Source organism: Podarcis liolepis (genome assembly GCF_965112155.1).
Source record: "Podarcis liolepis genome assembly, chromosome: 4".
Lineage (NCBI taxonomy): Eukaryota > Metazoa > Chordata > Lepidosauria > Squamata > Lacertidae > Podarcis > Podarcis liolepis.
The window spans coordinates 12200379-12218272 of NC_139558.1; the positions used below are offsets into that span (position 1 = coordinate 12200379).

General features: G+C 42.0%; 2 protein-coding genes across 7 annotated transcripts in view; one reads left to right on the forward strand and one right to left on the reverse strand.

Moving 5' to 3' along the window:
- Positions 1-9256, forward strand: part of UGGT2 (UDP-glucose glycoprotein glucosyltransferase 2) — a 79615-nt gene extending 70359 nt beyond the window's left edge. For 2 of the 3 annotated variants that reach the window (XM_083501065.1, XM_083501066.1), the window contains 10 exons: positions 733-817; positions 1206-1285; positions 2203-2301; positions 2592-2676; positions 4176-4358; positions 5197-5357; positions 5624-5738; positions 5962-6078; positions 7440-7581; positions 8379-9256. In XM_083501065.1, the coding sequence (XP_083357191.1) occupies positions 733-817; positions 1206-1285; positions 2203-2301; positions 2592-2676; positions 4176-4358; positions 5197-5357; positions 5624-5738; positions 5962-6078; positions 7440-7581; positions 8379-8401 (1090 nt within the window). In that variant the 3' untranslated portion in view covers positions 8402-9256. The remainder of the gene's footprint in view (positions 1-732; positions 818-1205; positions 1286-2202; positions 2302-2591; positions 2677-4175; positions 4359-5196; positions 5358-5623; positions 5739-5961; positions 6079-7439; positions 7582-8378) is intronic. The other variant, XR_014525559.1, reaches the window with a different exon arrangement.
- A 1364-nt stretch (positions 9257-10620) lies between these two features.
- DNAJC3 (DnaJ heat shock protein family (Hsp40) member C3) overlaps positions 10621-17894 on the reverse strand; it is a 48722-nt gene continuing 41448 nt past the window's right edge. For all 4 annotated transcript variants that reach the window (XM_083501245.1, XM_083501246.1, XM_083501244.1 and 1 more), the window contains 2 exons: positions 13480-13628; positions 10621-13073 (listed from right to left, as the gene is read on the reverse strand). In XM_083501245.1, the coding sequence (XP_083357371.1) occupies positions 12919-13073; positions 13480-13628 (304 nt within the window). In that variant the 3' untranslated portion in view covers positions 10621-12918. The remainder of the gene's footprint in view (positions 13074-13479; positions 13629-17894) is intronic.

A 17894-nucleotide genomic window follows, 5' to 3' on the forward strand; every position in this document is an offset into this window, starting at 1 on the left:
GTGATATTCTAGACATGCTTGCCTTAGGAAGAATTATTCTGAAGGCTTGCTGAGAAGAGCCCAGATATTTGCAAGAGATTACCAGATAGTTTTTGGCTTCTTTTCTAAGAATGCCTTAAGCGGAGTGGGGGCTTTACTGAAGCTGAATCAGTAAGTTGTCTTTTGTGCAAGAAGCCAGTCTTTTGCATGCAGAGATACTCGAGGGGAGAGATTGGTATTGGCAACTAGGCTTCAGAGACTTGGCAACAGGAGTTTTCCAAATAGCCACTTTTTGCTTTTCAGTGTGATTAGGATTATTCATTCAATGAAGGTACAACTGCATATTTTGCATTTAGAATTAGCTTTTAAAGACGCTGAGCCTGTAGCTTGTGGATAACTGATAGCTCAAGCATGGGTTTTCATGCCAGGTGGCCTCCAGTAGATAGACTTTAGCTCTGGAACTCAGCTGTTGAGCATAATAGCACCGTATTGATTTATGCTTTGTTGAACCAACTTGCTTGCTAAATTGATATGACCTTCCCCCAAAATTTATCCTTCCGCCAGCAGCCTCTGCTGGAAGCATATAAATGTGGAAAACTTCCTAAATTAGTAAGCTGGTACAAACCATGCTGTGAACAGGCAGTTTTCATTCTCATCTGAGCAAAACATTCTACTTCTTTATGTTGTGATTAAAAAAGAAGTGGGTTTTTTCTAATCTGAAGTTAAAATAACTTAACTTTTCCCTCCTCCTAGGCACGAAGGAACTGATTCTTCTGAAGTTTCAGAAGAGGTTGTTGTGGTACTAAATAGTTTCAGCAGCAAAATCATCAGAGTCCAGGTATGTATGCTAATAAAAACTTATGGGAACAATTTTATGTTTCATTTCTTTGTTTTCTGTGAGGCTAGTTTGGCATGGAACTTAGTACGGTCGTACCTTGGAAGCTGAACGGAATCCGTTCCGGAAGTCCATGTGACATCCAAAACATTTGGAAACCAAAGAGCAGCTTCTGATTGGCTGCACGAAACTCCTGCAGCCAATTGGAAGCCGCGGAAGCAAGCCCCATCAGACATCCGGGTTCCAAATATGTTTGCAAACCAGAACAGTCACTTCCAGGTTTGCGGCGTTCGGGAGCTAAAACATTCGAGAACTGAGGTGTTTGAAAACCAACTGTAATGGTGCCTGGTGGGTGCTGTCTGCTGACAACTCAATTTGTTCTCATGTGTAGGTGCAGAAAAAACCTGATGAAATTCATGAAAGCCTCTTGAGTGATGGGGCAGCGGAAGAAGAGGAAGATTTCATGATTAGGTAAACTGGCTTGTTTGCATTCGGGCAAACCAGCACATTTGATTTCCCTTTTTGGGGAATTGAAGGCTGATTACTTAGAAGAAACTGAGCCTTCCTCAATGAAGATGTTAAACATTATTTTATGTACAGCAGTGTAGTGTTGCATTTTGCAGTGCTAAAATTTACTATGATGGTCCCCGTAGCCATTGCCCCCCCCCCCCAGGAAAAGTCCAGAAATACAGGCAGTTTTGTTGATCATGCATATCTTCAAAAGCAGCACTGCATAGTACAATATCAATTTTATTAGGAACAACTGATGCAGAAAGTTTCTTCACTGTGGACATTTATTACTCCATTCTTCAGGGTCCCAGAACAAGTAGCAAAGATTTTTGAATGGGCAGAATGATAACACAGGGACATTAAAATGAGCAGAGCAGCCAGGGTGTATTACTTCCAGCCAGACTAGGAAAGAAAGAACAGTTTTAAAATGTGAAGATTTAAAAAGAGAGCCAAGGTGCTAGAGGTAGTTAGAGTTGGGGCAGGAGAACGAGGTTCAAATTGCCACTTGGCCATGAACTTCACTGAGTGGCCTTGGGCAGTCACAACTTCTCAGCCTAACCTACTTCACATGGGTTTTTTTTGAGGGTACCTTGGAGGAAAGAAGGGATAAAAACATATTCAATAAAATTTAAAAGTCCTGGACAAATAATAATTTTGTTCACATGTTACTGAAAATATGTTAAATTCAGCAGCAGCTGAGTCCTCCCCTGGCGATAGAATTGCACGGTTTGGGCAACACAACTGAGAAGGGCCACGTCTTGGGGCAGTAAAACAGTATTCTGCAGACTTCTCTGGGCTCTTGTGCCTTCCTCCTTTTTCTTCTTCTTTTGTCTTGATGTTCACTTTTAAATGCCAGCTGAATAATGCTCTTTTTGAAGTTCTACAGGAGGGACTCAAAAAGCAGAAAACGAAAAGAAAATGGATATGTTAAATATCTTTTCTGTTGCTTCCGGCCATTTGTACGAACGGTTTTTAAGGTAACTGATTCTTTTCGTTCTTGTATTTTAGGATAGGATTGTGTTTTTCCTCTATAGTTTAACTTTGAAAGTGGAGTGAAGTATTTAACATGGAGCTTTTGAGTGCTGGGGGCAGGTTGCATGAGCAGTATAAGCAAGACATGTGTAGTTTAAGAGGCTTGTTACTGGATTTTTTATTTCCAGTTGTAAAGATCTCAAATATAAAGTTACCTTCCGGCATCTCTGTGGCAATGTTTTGCTGTGCATATTCTAATATGTTAACTGATAAGATTCCCCCCCCCCCTCTCCAGAATAATGATGCTCTCAGTTCTGCGCCACACCAAGACACCGGTTAAATTTTGGTTTCTGAAAAACTATCTGTCACCAACATTTAAAGTAAGTACACTTATCTCCCTGTTAATTAAAAACTTTTGCGAGCCATGAAAATAATAGCAGACTCTTGTTAGCAGAAAGATGTCAGTGTTTTGAGATCACAAATCAAAACTTATATATAGTAACATCAGCATGCATTTTTCAACTTTAAAATGTGACCTTTGTATAGATGGCCTTTGAGAGAGACATTCGTCATCATTGTCTGTGCTTTGAATTCTGTCAGGTCAATTTGTAACTTTTAAAACTCTTTCTTGAGTAAAATCCAGTTCTGAGCAGCTTTATTTCACAAAAGGTTTGGTAACTTGAAAGTGTCTCATTGCAGGTAATAAGATCTGGTTCTTCTATGATTCTTAACTATAGGGCAGGAAAGGGTGGATCAGGGCTACTTATTACATAATAGGCCGATGCCTGAACTGCAGTTTAAGATTGAGCCGTGGGATCACAAATGTTCCCTTCGGTCAAGGGGTACAGAAACATCGTAGCTAAGTGCAGTTAACACTAGGCTTTTTTAAAAAACGGTTTTATGTATTTTTATTTTGTACTTTTCAAGTTTATGCATTTCACTAATTTTATCCATTTCACTAATTTTACAATTATTTTCTCATTGCAAAACTTCCTTTCCCCTCTTTCTACAGTTCCGTAAATTTGTTTTTAATATCTTCTGCATATCCTAATTAACTTAATTTGCTCATTTATTCATCTCTTTTAAATATATACTCTTATGAAACTGCAGGTTATTACAATAATCCTGCCAGTGTTTTTATCTGTTTATAATTTATCTGTATTCTTTTATATATATAAAAAATGTTATTTTGATTTCTTCTTCTTCTGGTAAGTTTTACCATTTCTGCATATTCCATAAGTTTTTGCATCCGTTCTTCCTTTGCTGGGACTTCTGCTTCTTTCCTTTTTGGGGCAAGTAACATTCTTGCCAATGTAAATATATTTCTATACATTTAGGTAGTTCTGTCCCTATAATTCCCAAAAGAAAAGCTTCTGGGTTGTTTTTTTTACAAAGGTTATTTTAAACATCCTTTTCATTATATATAATTTCCCAAACACTAGTCATATTTCAGGAAGCACATTAATTCTGCTCTGTTAATTTTTTCAAACATTTTTTACAATAATCTTCATGTCAAACAGTTGCATTGTTTCATAAATTGACTTTCCACCTGCAATTCTACAGTGTTTTTTACTCAAACCTCACATCCAGGCAAATCTGAGCATATGTGTACCATACTTGGGAAGCACGTACTGTTAGGAGATTGCCAAGATTATCACAATATGTTGACCATCTAAATGGGGGTTGGATTGTTCTCTGACTGGTGTTTGGGATGGAATGGCTGCTAAGAAGTAGGCCATTCTTGATTTAGACATCCCCAGGGAAAATGTGACGCTGGGAATTGTATTGGAAGTAGTGTTTGCCTCAAGTTTCCCATGTGACCTTGACAAGTTTCTTTGGCAACAGCGTGTGTGCAACTTTCTGTCTTTTTATCTTGTAGAAAGTTATCCCTCACATGGCAAACAAATACGGATTCCAGTATGAACTTGTGCAGTACAAATGGCCCCACTGGCTTCATCAACAGGCAGAAAAGCAAAGAATCATCTGGGGTTACAAAATTCTTTTTCTGGATGTTCTCTTCCCGTTGGCTGTGGACAAAATAATATTTGTTGATGCTGATCAGGTAAAAAAGTCCAGTTTTTAAGGAAGTACAGTATGCATCTAAGACTGTTCTTGTATGCATTGGTTCAGCATGTCCCTGATATGCCTGAATGTTGTGCTTCAGGCCAGAACTGCAGTTTCGCTTGGTTAAAGTTTAACCCTAGATTGTACCATTTTAGTCCGTTGAGTGGGCACATTTGAATGCTCCCTTTGATGCACAGACAGAACTAGCACACCCCGGAGAGGATTCAGAAACGTAATCCTCCTCCTGGATGAGGTTTTGTGGAAGAGCTTTTGAAAGTGCAACCCCCACTTGAGTATTGGAGTTCAGGCAAAATCTTTCCCATGTTACATTGTTGATTGAGGGTTCCCAGCTCTGTACACTTGGCTGGGAAGTCATTGCCATCAAGGATATAGCATTCGTGACACCATTTCTGATGAAAAGGTCTGCTTGTAACATTTCCACCCCAAGTGGGCCTTGGCATTGCTAGGGTCAAGCTAGGCATCCTCTTTCAACTGGGAGCTGGGATGGAACTGCATTCCATAATGGCTTTGATTCCTGTTACCTGTGCCAGAAATGTGTGTTCAACATAGAGTATGGTAGTTCAATTCTCAGTGATGTTCTGATGAGATGGGTGAAGAAAGCTTTGAAACACTTAAAAAGCCAACTCCCCCCCCCCTTCCCCCTTCAGTCTCTGTTCAGCTTTTCCTCTCCCCACCCCCAGTTATCACAGCTGGCCTCCTTCCTCACTTTGCTCTTTCCCAGAATTCTGCTTCCAACCTTTAATTGGCCATGCATTCCATGATGTCATATAGAGTGTAGACGTTACATCATCCTCTCTCTTTCTCCTACTGTTTAGATCGTAAGAAGCGACTTGAAAGAACTCCGGGATATAGATTTGAAAGGAGCACCCTATGGCTATACTCCCTTCTGTGATAGCCGTCCAGAAATGGATGGCTACCGTTTCTGGAAGTCAGGCTATTGGGCTTCACATCTTGGAAAAAGGAAGTACCACATTAGGTAGGAGAACTAAACAACCCAATCTCTCTTCTCTGCAACCTCCTTTTTATAGTATGTAGAAATTAATTAAAACATTTTTTATGCCAAAGTTCTCTATTGAATATTTCACTAAGCAGGATATCCTGAAGTACATATAGACAAAGCATGGAACCTCTATGGGTTCTTTTTATGTGTTGAGACCTTATTTTGGCATCATGTTTACCCTTCTTTTGGATACAAAGAAATGTGACCTTAATACATTGCTCTGAAACTTGTCGTTTTTATAGTGCTTTGTATGTTGTGGATTTGAAGAGGTTCCGGAAGATTGCTGCAGGAGACAGACTTAGAGGTCAATACCAAGCCCTTAGTAAGGATCCAGGCAGTTTATCCAACCTAGACCAGGTATGCTGCAACCAGTGGTGCATGTATGTCACAAAACTATTGTCTTGCTTGCTCTTGCTACAGTGACACAGAAGCACAGTCAAGGAAAGAAAATACATCCCTTTGCTTTTAGCATGGCATAGTGCTGTTCAGCTACTGTGTGTAACATTTTACTATTCACAATTTTCGGCTTGTATCTTGGAACTTCAGCAGCAATGTTAACTGGTGATGTGTGTTTTTTCAGGACCTTCCAAATAACATGATTCATCAGGTGTCCATTAAATCTCTTCCTCAAGAGTGGCTGTGGTGTGAAACTTGGTGCAGCGATGAATCGAAGAAAAAGGCTAAAACCATTGATCTGGTGAGCTACCTTATAATAATTCCCCTCTCCCCCAATACACATTCATAGTGAACATTTTATCCATCCTAAAGGAGAATACTGTTGCATGGTGTCTTGAAGGCAGTCCTGCTGTAAACTGTTGGATAATGAGGCATTTCTTCAATCCACGCTGCAATCCACCCTATGGTAACGTCAGGAGGAGGTACTGAGCACATGTACTCATTCCATGCCCTTCCTCCATTGGTGCTGTGGTCTAAACCACTGAGCCTCTTGGGCTTGCCCATCGGAAGGTTGGCAGTTTGAATCCCCGCAACGAGGTGAGCTCCCACTGCTCCGTCCCAGCTCCTGTCAACCTAGCAGTTCGAAAGCAAGCCAGTGCAAGTAGATAAATAGGTACCACTGCGGTGTGAAGGTAAACGGCATTTCTGTGTGCTCTGGCTTCCGTCACAGTGTCCCGTTATACCAGAAGCAGTTTAGTCATGCTGGCCACATGACCTGGAAAGCTGTCTGTGGACAAACGCCAACTCCCTCAGCCTGAAGCAATATGAGCACTGCAACCCCAGTCACCTTTGACTGGACCTAGCCATCCAGGGTACCTTTACCTTTTAAAATGGAGCAGCTGAACTTTACATGTGTTTACTCTGCAAGATACAACCCGTGACTACCACCCAAGGTGTCTCAGGAAGGGGAAAATTGCATAGCAACACTTTCTTGACTTTTCCAGTCGATCACCTTTATACAGGTGTGAATGTCTTTCAAAAAGAGCATTGCTATCCAATTTTATATCTGTTCATCAGATCTCCATCTTTAAGAATCAGATTGTCTGCTGTGGACTCCCTATCAGATTCACATTCTTGTGCTTTTGGTGAAGTTGACAGAAGAGCTTGTTTGGAATGAGGCAGTTTTTTTAAAAAAAGATGAATGGTGGGACTGAGGGCTCCTGGGGGGCTGGTGACAGATGGTTCTGTTTATAAAAAAGAATGCTATCCAGATGTGCAGGCTGCCTAAAGAGCAGTGATTGAAAAGCATGGCATGCTGTTCTCCAGAAATGTATTAATACGTGGATTTTTTTGCCAACATAATTTGTATGGCTGCTGATGTGTCAGCACAGCTACGATTTCTAATTCTGCTATGGACCAGAATGGTGTGTATTTTAGGCCTTAATATGAGTCCCATATGGAAAATAGATACGGGAAGTGGGACAACACTGAAACCTGGGAAACATAGATTTGCTTCCCTGCTATGTCATCTCTGCCCTCCTTTGTGACTTATCCCCAGGGTTTCCTCCATTCTAAAGTGATAGCTGTAGGAGGACTGTGCCAGGTGACACTTCCGGACGACAATAACAGACCCATAATCTGTTTGTAATATTTGTATTTCAGTGTAACAATCCGAAAACCAAAGAACCCAAACTAGAGGCTGCTGTCAGGATAGTTCCTGAATGGACAGAGTATGATTCTGAAATACAGCAGCTTATAAATCAAATAAAAAAGAAGAAAACCATGAGTCAGTCTCAACAAAAAGGTAAGATATAGAAACATTTGCTCATTAAAGACCTTTGGCGGGGGGAAGGGGGTGATAAGCAGTAAGTTCCAACATTTAATTGCCTATCAGGACTGGTGAATTTACAATGCTGGGGTCCTCAGAGCCACTGGCGGAGGGAGGGTGGGTGCTGGGGGTGCAGTCTGCCCTGGGTGCCATACCTGATGGGGGGTGACATCCCCCCCTGCTCCCCCGGGACGCTAGCTCCGCCTCTGCTCAGAACCATGCAAGGATGCCCTTATTGATACCCGTAGAGAGGCCTCGTGAGTTCAGAGAGATCATTGTTTCAGAAAATTACCCTCCAACTCGTGGATGGCAATCAAACTGGCAGCAAGGGTGTGCTTCACCCTCCCCAGGCCCTGTGTGTTTGCATATGCAAATAGAGAATGCCAATGTTCCAATACAGTCTAAGTTATCTGATATTAGAATTTGAGCTGTTTGCTCTTTTCTTTTCTGGAATGAACATTACTGCCTAATAAAATCCAGAGATTCTCCAAGCCCCTGTATAATTGTCTGTGGCCCTTATTGTGAGTTAGTTCCAGAAGTAGAACCGCAAGCTCTGGAGTAACTTCTGGTTGTCTTGTTTCCTATGTGAAGGAACCAGCTTGCAATAGAACCACCAACTTGGACAAGAGATTATGGCTAAGTAAATTAATTGTGATTCTAACGGTGATGAGAAAATGGCACGAAGAATGTCTCGGCTTTTTTCAGTTCTTGTGTGATCTTGGAGTTATTCTGTGTACTCAAATAATAATTATTTTTTTGTTTTTCATTTACAGATTCCAGCCATGATGAACTTTAGCACTATTTGAAGAGTGTCCTGACGACACAGCTACTGGCCATAGACTGGGGGTTAGTGGTAGTTTTTGTGGATGTATGTAAATACTACAGAGATGCTCTATATTTTTAAATAAAAACTTCTGGCATTTTATTGGGACTTGGAACAGAATAACAGAGTGGAAAGGAAACCTAGTAAAGTGTGGGCTGTGCAGTTTGTCATTCAGTCCGATTGCCTTTCCACTTCTTTCGTTTCCAAAGGCATTACAAATTCTGGTGCTACATTTGCTAAGTGTACACTGCTTTTGTTTCACATTACACAAATATTTTGTTGGAGGTCTCTTGTAATAATTTTAAAGTGTCTGTCTGTAGTAAACAAACAAACACCCCCATCACATACGTTTCTTTTTAAAGCTCTATTCCATCTTTCTGCAGAAGCTTCCAAGGAGGCTGATCTGAGACAATACTTGAAGTTGCATTGCTTTTTCTGTATGACGTGTCTGCGTGCCTCTTTGTCGTGTCTGATGTCACTTTCACTGAACTTTACTCTCCTGGTGCAAGAAATCAGTTGGGTTCCATTCCGTGGAGAAAGTGCTGAATTTTGGAGGGTTCAACTCGCCAGCTCAGCAAGGACTGAACAGTCTTGGCACTTGCTAAACCTCAATATTCCCGCTGGGCTCTGAAAGAGATGCTGCGTAAGATCAGCAGCTGCTGCCAGGGAAACAAAGTGGGAGCCCCGAGTCTCACCAAGAGCAGCCACTTAAGTGGTGTGGGGCAAGCAAACTGCAACTACCTCCGATGTTACTAAATGAAGGACTTCCTTTGCAGACACAAATCCTCTGACATCTAGTTCCGGCCTGCAAACTTAAAAGTTGATAATCACTTCTAAAAGTGACTTCTAAAAGCGTTTGGCTTAGACCTCAGAGGAAATACTGGAACTAATGGATACTCGCTTCTGCACCCCCATATACTTTTAACCTTCTTTTCAATCTACCTGCCTAAGTTTCCTTTTTTGGTTCTCCCAGATAGTCTAGCTGCCTAGAGTGGCTGGGGAGACCCAGCCAGATGGGTGGGGTATAAATAATAAATTATTATTATTATTATGTTCTTAACTGCTGCTGGGCCCAAAAATATTTGTCTACCTGCTCTGCCAACCTGGGGCAAACATGGCCATTGTTCTGTTTGCTGCCCTGGGTTCCTTTAGGAGGAAGGGTAAGATATAAATTCAATAATAATTTCCCGTCTCAGTTTCATCTATAAAAACCAAAATCTTTGTTAAGACCCTCGTTCAGCTGCACCAGATTCCAGTTGATAAACCTTTTCCTGCTTCCACAACACTTTTTGTGACTGTTTTATTGCTGTTAGCCGCCCTGAGCCCGGCTTCGGCTGGGGAGGGCGGGATATAAATAAAAATTTATTATTATTATTATTATTGTTTTGAGAGTCTTTGCTGATACACTCAGATTTCTCTACCCCTTCTCTAAAATGCCTCTCTTTGTATAGATTAGCAAGGTGTCTCTTTTGCAATCACTCTTTCTTCCTCAGTCTTATGTTGCTTTGTCTTTTACAATATCAGCCTTGTTACCACTGACATCTGAAGGCAGCCCTGCTTAGGGAAGTTTTTAATGTTTGAGGTTCTATTGTGTTTTTAATATTCTGTTGGGAGCCATCCAGTGGCTGGGGTATAAATAATAAATTATTATTATTATTGATGGGCATATGGTTTCCTGGATCCTCCTGATCTTTAATTTTATGAGTTTTTGTGACAGTAAACCAAACTAATCCATGTCTTTTACTTCCTATCTCTCTGGTATAAAATGATGTATCAGACTGGAACTAGATGTTACAACAAACAATGGACTGCCATCTCCAAATGGTACAATAAGAATTTAACATAAAATAAAAATCAAGCTATTCCCACTTTGTGCAGTAAAATTTACTTCTCTCCTGCTGTGCATCATTTTGATTTCACATCAGAGAAACTGTAGAGGAGAAACTGAGACAGAGCAGGAGCTGTAAGCCCTCCATGAAATAAATGCAAGGGAGATGGAGCTGTTGCTGTAGAGATTTCTTTCACAGGGACCGGGGCTGCTTCTATTATCAGTATTATCCGATACGTGAGACAGTGGTTAAAAAGCAACATTCTACAGTGTTGTCTCCTCTGGTTATTGTAAAACTATGGCACAATTATTTACCTTGGTATAATCTCACTTCATAAAAAAAGATGGCAGCTTGAAACAGATGTAATTTAGACACAGCTTTAATCAAAATCTTTCTTGAATAGTTTGCATCTTTATCTTCAAAACACCTTCTTGGCTTTCATAATGTTTTTAAAAAATAGAGCTTTATTCCAAGACATTTCCAAAGTGCACCCACACTGCAATGGTATATATGTTAACTGATACTGGCTGGTCTTTTTTCACTATAAATCCTGCACTGAGGTACTCTTGTTCACTCTAATTTGCAGGCCCTAATTGCACTTCACCCAAGAGCAAAGCTAGTAGCTCTCGAAAAACCCAAGAATATCCCAAAACAACTGAAATACACACAAATAAAAGCAAGAGCCTCTCAGGAGCCCTCCCCCATTTCATACAATAGGCCTAAAAAGGAATTATTTAAATTACTGTTCAGCATAAATGCATAAGAGCTGCCTTTGGCCACACTTTTGACATACTTCCCTTGGATGCAGGAAAAGCATTAGGTTGGCACTGGTTACATTACTTAGGAAGATTACTGAGAGCAAGATCTGATGTGCAGTTCAGATGCATGTGCTCACAATTCCAAATATCTGTCCTATGCCAGAAAACGTTATAAATTAAGAAGCCACAGGAGCACTTCAACCATTCAATACTTCTCTGCTGTTTTGGGGTGTGTGAAAGAGAATGCGCTTGACCCGAACTGGACATAATTGTACTCCACAATTGACATGGCTTGGTAACAGCAAATCTAGCAAAAGAGAATATATGCAGAACTTACTCCATGCATAGCTCTCACTTGCAAGAACTGGTTAGGGGTTTGTGGATTACTGAATACGAGTAGTACTGTAGGCTACAACATTAGCGGAGTTACTCTTGAACTTTTGACTTGAGAGCTGGAGTGAGAAGGTGGTGAAATATTTAACTAGGCTGCTCTGAGCCCAAAATGCACTAAACTCATTTCTTAATGCTCAAAAATTGCCTTCTGGAGAGAGGCTAGATTTTTCTGAAAGCCACTTTTGCAGGCCCATCATCTCATTATGAAAGGACTCTAAATGCTGTTTTGAATGCATTTCACAAGTACCAGAGTAATGCTAAATTTAAGGCTATCAGAAGTGTCCCAGTTCCTGCAGCAAAGCTAAGATAGAAGTCAACTTTGGTTTCCTATGACATCAAGTAGCTCAGTGGTTTAACAGAATGAAAGAGTGCCTTCTTCCTATATAACTTATGTACCCGAAGCGCTTCTTGGTTATATGCATTAGTTAAGGCAATGAAGCACTAAAAACTGCCATTTGGAGGGTTCACATTTTCATCACATTGTAAAACACTGTTGATATCCTCATCCCAACACTGTCATCTTGACAGTTTCCTTACACTACACATCTCTTTCCGTTTTTCCTTTTTAAGAAAAAAAAAATCTAAGATCAGAACTAGTTCTGCACATTTGGGGCAATGTCTCAGTCGTTCTGCTCAAATGTCAAGCATATGTTGAGTGAAAAGCTCAAAATGGATCTATTTAATTAACACCAACTAAGAATATCATTCTATTTAAGTATCTTTCTGAAGCAACCATAAAAAGAAAAGAGGTTTTAATCCAAACGAGAAAATTGCCCTTGTAAAAATAAGTTAGAAAAAGCCCACAAGCCAGCTGCAGTGGTCCTATATTGGATAAGTAAAGAGTCCTAGTGATGCTTCTCTCGGGAATTATCTTAAGCACTAGAGTGGCTTTTTAGAGGACTTGCATGTTGCAGAAAATCCTCCTAAAAAGTAGTATGGGGACAGTTATACTATCTATACTCAGGCCAATCCATATCCTGCTTTGGCGAGGCAGGCTTTGTCATAACCTGAGCTATGTTTACAGAGTGCCTCAGAGGTGCCAACAGCGTGCAGAAGTGATGGAGAAGCTCCTCCGATGTCTCCCAAGAAAACAAACTTTTCCTCTTAGCAGAAATGAAAACTAGATTGCTTTTCTCACTGTAGCGACGAGAAAGCATAAAGTATCCCATCGCGTTCCAAAGGTCATGAAGAGTTTAGTAAAAAAGAAGAAGAAAAATTAAAGTGCTTTGGGGAAACAATTGCTTCTCTGGTGTTAATGTGTCTCAACCCACTTCAGAAGAAGGGGTCCAGCCTTCCACCTCTTTAGAGATCTAACACCCAAAAGTACAAAAATAACCAGTACTAACATAACTGTTGTTTCGCTCGCCACTGTGGACTTGCTTACTCTTTGCCTATCACTGAAAAGCTGGCATTTATTTAAGTTCAAGGACCGAAACTCCTAATTGAAATTGTCTAGAAATAAAAATAAAGTGAGTCCTAGAAACAAAAAAGGAAGGTGGTGGGGTTGTTTCTAATTGAAGTGGAATTTAAATTTAAAAGGTCCTCCGGAACTGAACGGGTCAAACCCTTGCCATGTATTCCAGCCTCTGTGGAAGTGGCTTCCTCCGCCTTGCTGGCTTTCTGCATCCAGCGGGTCTTCCCCTGCATCAAACTTCCTTCGCATCTCTGAAAAGACACACACGTGGCAATGAGGTCTGTAGAACTGGACACATCATCCAACCGGGCTCTAGGATATTTCATAAACATGGTAGACCACTAGAATTTCAATGGGTGGATAGCCATGGCATGCCTTCCACCCCAGTTGGCCCTAAATGTCAGGTAATCAGCATTTTTCACAAGTGGAGTGATTAAGAAACCTGAGATGGCCAGCCTGGTGCCATCCACATGCCAGCTGCCAGAAACCATCACCATTGTGCTAGCTGGGGGCCTGGACACGGCGGCATTGGCAACGCGTCCGCAATGAAGAGAACTCCTGCTTTTCAAATAGAGATGAAAAGCAAAACATGTTGGCTGCGTGGGTCTATCGTTTTGAGAACGAACTAGTCCCAAAGCAAGCTGCAAGCCCACATACCTGGATCAGTGAGGACTTCTTTGGCAGCTGCAATATCAATAAACTTCTTCTCTGCTTTCTTCTTCTCTTCTTCATCCTGGAAATTATCTGGGTGCCACTGCATTGCTAGCTTTCGGTATGCTTTGACGATTTCTTGTTTTCTCGCATTCCTGCAGAGAGGGAGGGAAGAATCAGTTCTCCAACTGTCTTCACGTCAAGGTAAGTCTTGAAACACAGGCACACACAGAAACAGGACACCTTTGCCAGCACCTAAAGCCCTCTCCAATCTTTCAAAGGGATCACGGGAAGAGCAGTAAGCTCCATACCCAACATCCCATATTGAGTGGGAAGGTTTGAAGGGGCTTTCTAAGTGCATTCAGCTAAACAGGACTGGATGCCTCTGCAGGATCAAGCACCTTCTGTTATTATCAGGGTAGTTGATCGTTCAGAGGTACAGTGGTGCCCCGCAAGACGAATGCCTCGCAAGACGGAAAACTCGCTAGACGAAAGAGTTTTCCGTTTTGGAGGTGCTTCGCAAAACGAATTTCCTATGGGCTTGCTTCGCAAGACGACAATGTCTTGCGAGTTCCTGCTGGCTTTTTTCCCTTTCCCCCCCTTTTTCTAAGCCGCTAAGCCGCTTATCAGCTGATCCGATCAGCAGATAAGCCGCTAATAGCGCTAATCTGCTAAGCCACTAATGGGCTTGCTTCGCAAGACGAAAAAACCGCTAGACGAAGAGAATCACAGAACGGATTCTTTTCGTCTTGCGAGGCACCACTGTATCTTAAATGCATCCATCTGAATGCACTTAGAAGCCCCCTTCAGACCTAGGCAGTGCAAGTGCCTCTCATGCCTCTACAATTTCCCACCCCTTTGCATGTTACTTGAATACTTCAATAGGACTCAAGAATGCTAATAACCCTAGCTTGAATTCTTTAGGGTTTTTTTTTTTTAAGAGACAGTTTCTCTGGTTATGCACAGCAGAGAAAAAACAAACATGAGACCTGCACTAGACAAAAAGGGATACATGGGGAGTGGGGAATAAGAGTAACATCCAACTGTGCTCAATCTATAGACATAGTCTATTTCAAACAAACCCAAAGTATTTATTCAGGGCATTTTCATCAGTCAGCATTTGCAGAGAGGGCATCGCAGCCCAAAACTTTCTGATAACTCCCACAAAGTCATTACCTTTTGAACGTTACCAGTGTTCTTTGGACTTGGGGCCACGTGGAACACTTACTTTGAATTTTGAGCAACCTTAATCTAAGTCTGCTTGTTTCTTACATAGGTTGCCATAAACGTTAACCAGGCGTCTAAAAATGTGTCTGTCCCTTCATGAGGAGGCTGAAATGCAGGAGCAAGAAATCCAAGGAGCTTCTGGGTATAATAATAATAATAATAATAATAATAATAATAATAATAATAATAATTTATTATTTATACCCCGCCCATCTGGCTGGGCCTCCCCAGCCACTCTGGGCGGCTTCCATAAAAACCGAAAATACAGTAAAATATCACACGTTAAAAACTTCGCCTTAAGATGTCTTCTGAATGTCAGGTAGTTGTTTATCGCTTTGACATCTGCTGGAAGGGCGTTCCACAGGGCGGGCGCCACTACCGAGAAGGCCCTCTGCCTGGTTCCCTGTAGCTTTGCTTCTCGCAATGAGGGAACCGCCAGAAGGCCCTCGGCGCTGGACCTCAGCGTCCGGGCAGAATGATGGGGGTGGAGACGCTCCTTCAGGTATACTGGACTGAGGCCATTTAGGGCTTTAAAGGTCAGCACCAACACTTTGAATTGTGCTCGGAAACGTACTGGGAGCCAATGTAGGTCTTTCAAGACCGGTGTTATATGGTCCCGGCGGCCGCCCCCAGTCACCAGTCTAGCTGCCGCATTCTGGATTAGTTGTAGTTTCCGAGTCACCTTCAAAGGTAGCCCCACGTAGAGCGCATTGCAGTAGTCCAAGCGGGAGATAACCAGAGCATGCACCACTCTGGCGAGACAGTCCGCAGGCAGATAGGGTCTCAGCCTATGTACCAGATGGAGCTGGTAAACAGCTGCCCTGGACACAGATTAGTCACTGTAGACACAGAAGGGCAGCCTGACCACGTCCTTCACCCTAGAGCTGCAGGTGGGGAACCTTTAGCCTACAGACCAAACTTGGCCGGCATGGCTTCTCCCCACCCATGTCCACCTGCCCCACGCCTGGAGACGGGCAGGAAGAGATGTAGAGATGTACCATCAGGAGGCTTAAATGGTGCTTCCAACTGTTCACTGGCAAGGGCAAGCAGACTTTGGCTTTACACCCATCATCATCTGACGATGACGATGATGATATATTTGTATACTGACCTATACCCATGGGTCTCACAACATAAAAATTGCTATATTGAAAGGTTTTTGGCAGAAGGTAACTGAAACTATCAACAGAACTGTACGGAACAACCTTACATTTACAGAGCAAGATACCCTTTTTGAATTAGATACCCAGCACATGGAACCTCACAAAAGGACAATACAAGTGGACTCTCTGTGCCCTTATCACAGCAAAAAGACTGATACTGATGAATTGGAGAAATAAAAATGCGGCTCCCTTCTACGATTGGATTGAAGACAGATACATACTTATACAACTTGCATATAAACGCAGACGTGCCATGGACAAATTCAATGATTTTTGGAATCCATTCTTACAAATACTGTAATAGGTTAAGATCTGGTGAATTACAATAACAACTTTGTAAAGCACAGTATACAGTTTGGGGTTCTCCCCCCTTTATTTTCCCTTCTACACAGGTGCTGTTTCTTTTATTTACGTCTCATCATGTTTAGCGCACATATCATCATGTACTTTTTGAACTTCCAATAAAGATGTCTGGAAAAACAAAACATAAAATTGCTGATGGGTACTAGAGCTGAGGCCTGTTTGAGTGGCTGCAGTATCAGATGCCTGGCTGTGCTCTGAAGCCCCAACAGCCACCTGATGTCTTTATGATGTCGTGCGACTGACAGGTGAGCAGCCCATGAGGCTAGTTCCTGACAAAAGTCTGGCCTGCAGAGCCAAAAAGGTTCCCACCCCTGCAGTAGAGCGACAACAATGTAAGAAGCACCTACAAATCCACTGCAACATTTTATTTTTGCTAATGCAACCAAGCTCCTCCTTTCGTTAAACCTCCTTTCGTAAAAGTGTGCCATAATCTGGTTACTTTTCATCTGAAGGAAAAGCGGTTGTGCAGAGAGACAACTGCTTCTTGTCAAAACCAGCTTCTTGTCAAAAGTCTCTCCCTGCTTCCAGCTGCAATTTGCTTCCTCGAGGGGTGCTGTTTGCAGCAAACTGCGCAGGGGAGAAAGCATAATTCAGACAGCAGCTTTCGCTAAAAGTGCAAAGTGGTCAGCTGAGGACAGGCAGAGAGCGAAGAGCAACTCTGCACCAAAGCAGCCGGGTGAGGTGGGAGAAAGCCTTCCTGCCCAACTCTTGTTGCTATGCTCTTAAATCTCTACCCTTTTAAAGACGTGATTTTGCACACGGGAGACTGGTATTTCTAGAAGACACTTCTGAGCAATCGCCTCCCTCACGTTCCAAGTTGTTTCAGCCCTTGGTCTTTTATATCGTTCTTTTTTTCCTTCCTTGGCTATTTGCTTTTCTGTAACACTGGCTTTGTTCTTTGTTTAATACTTCATCCAGCCTTTAGCTAATGAGGCTTTTTGGTGCTGCCTGTTCAAATGAATTTGCTCTCCGCTCAAAATTAACATTGCTTTAGGACGCAGCGTACCCCTTTGGAGGCCAGAGCTTATCTAATCACGGTTCTCTCCAGTACGTGCGTGTTGTTGGTTCTTTTGGATTATATTTTGTGTTGATATTTTAGTTTTGTTATGGCTTCTGGCCAAACAAATAAAAAACTATGTACTTTCCTTAGGAGGTTGAAGAAGTCTCTAAAGTATTGCTGCGGGCGGGGGGAAGAGAAAGAAAGTTTTATTTGGAATAAAGAAATAACCATTCATTTTGGTCTGCATAAAAGATGGTCTAGCAACAGGGGAAAGTACACAGTTTTAGGATTAAACATTCAGGAGGACTTCTTCATGGGCTGCGACAGTGGAACAGACTCACACAGAATATGGATGAACTGGATGAAGACAGGAATAATAAAAGGAAGTTACTTGCACCTCACCAATCTTACTGCGTTGCCCCAGTCGCCCTGGGTGGCTTCCAACATATTATACAGAAATACAACACCACAACAGAACATCACACATTAAAAGCATCCTGACACAGGGCTGCCTTCAGATGTCTACAAAAGATCATACAACAGGGCGGGCATCACTACTGAGAAGGCCATCTGCCTGGTTCCCTGCAACTTCACATCTCACAGTGAGGGAATCACCAAACGGCCCTCCGAGCTGGACCTCAGTGTCTGGGCTGAATGATGGGGATGGA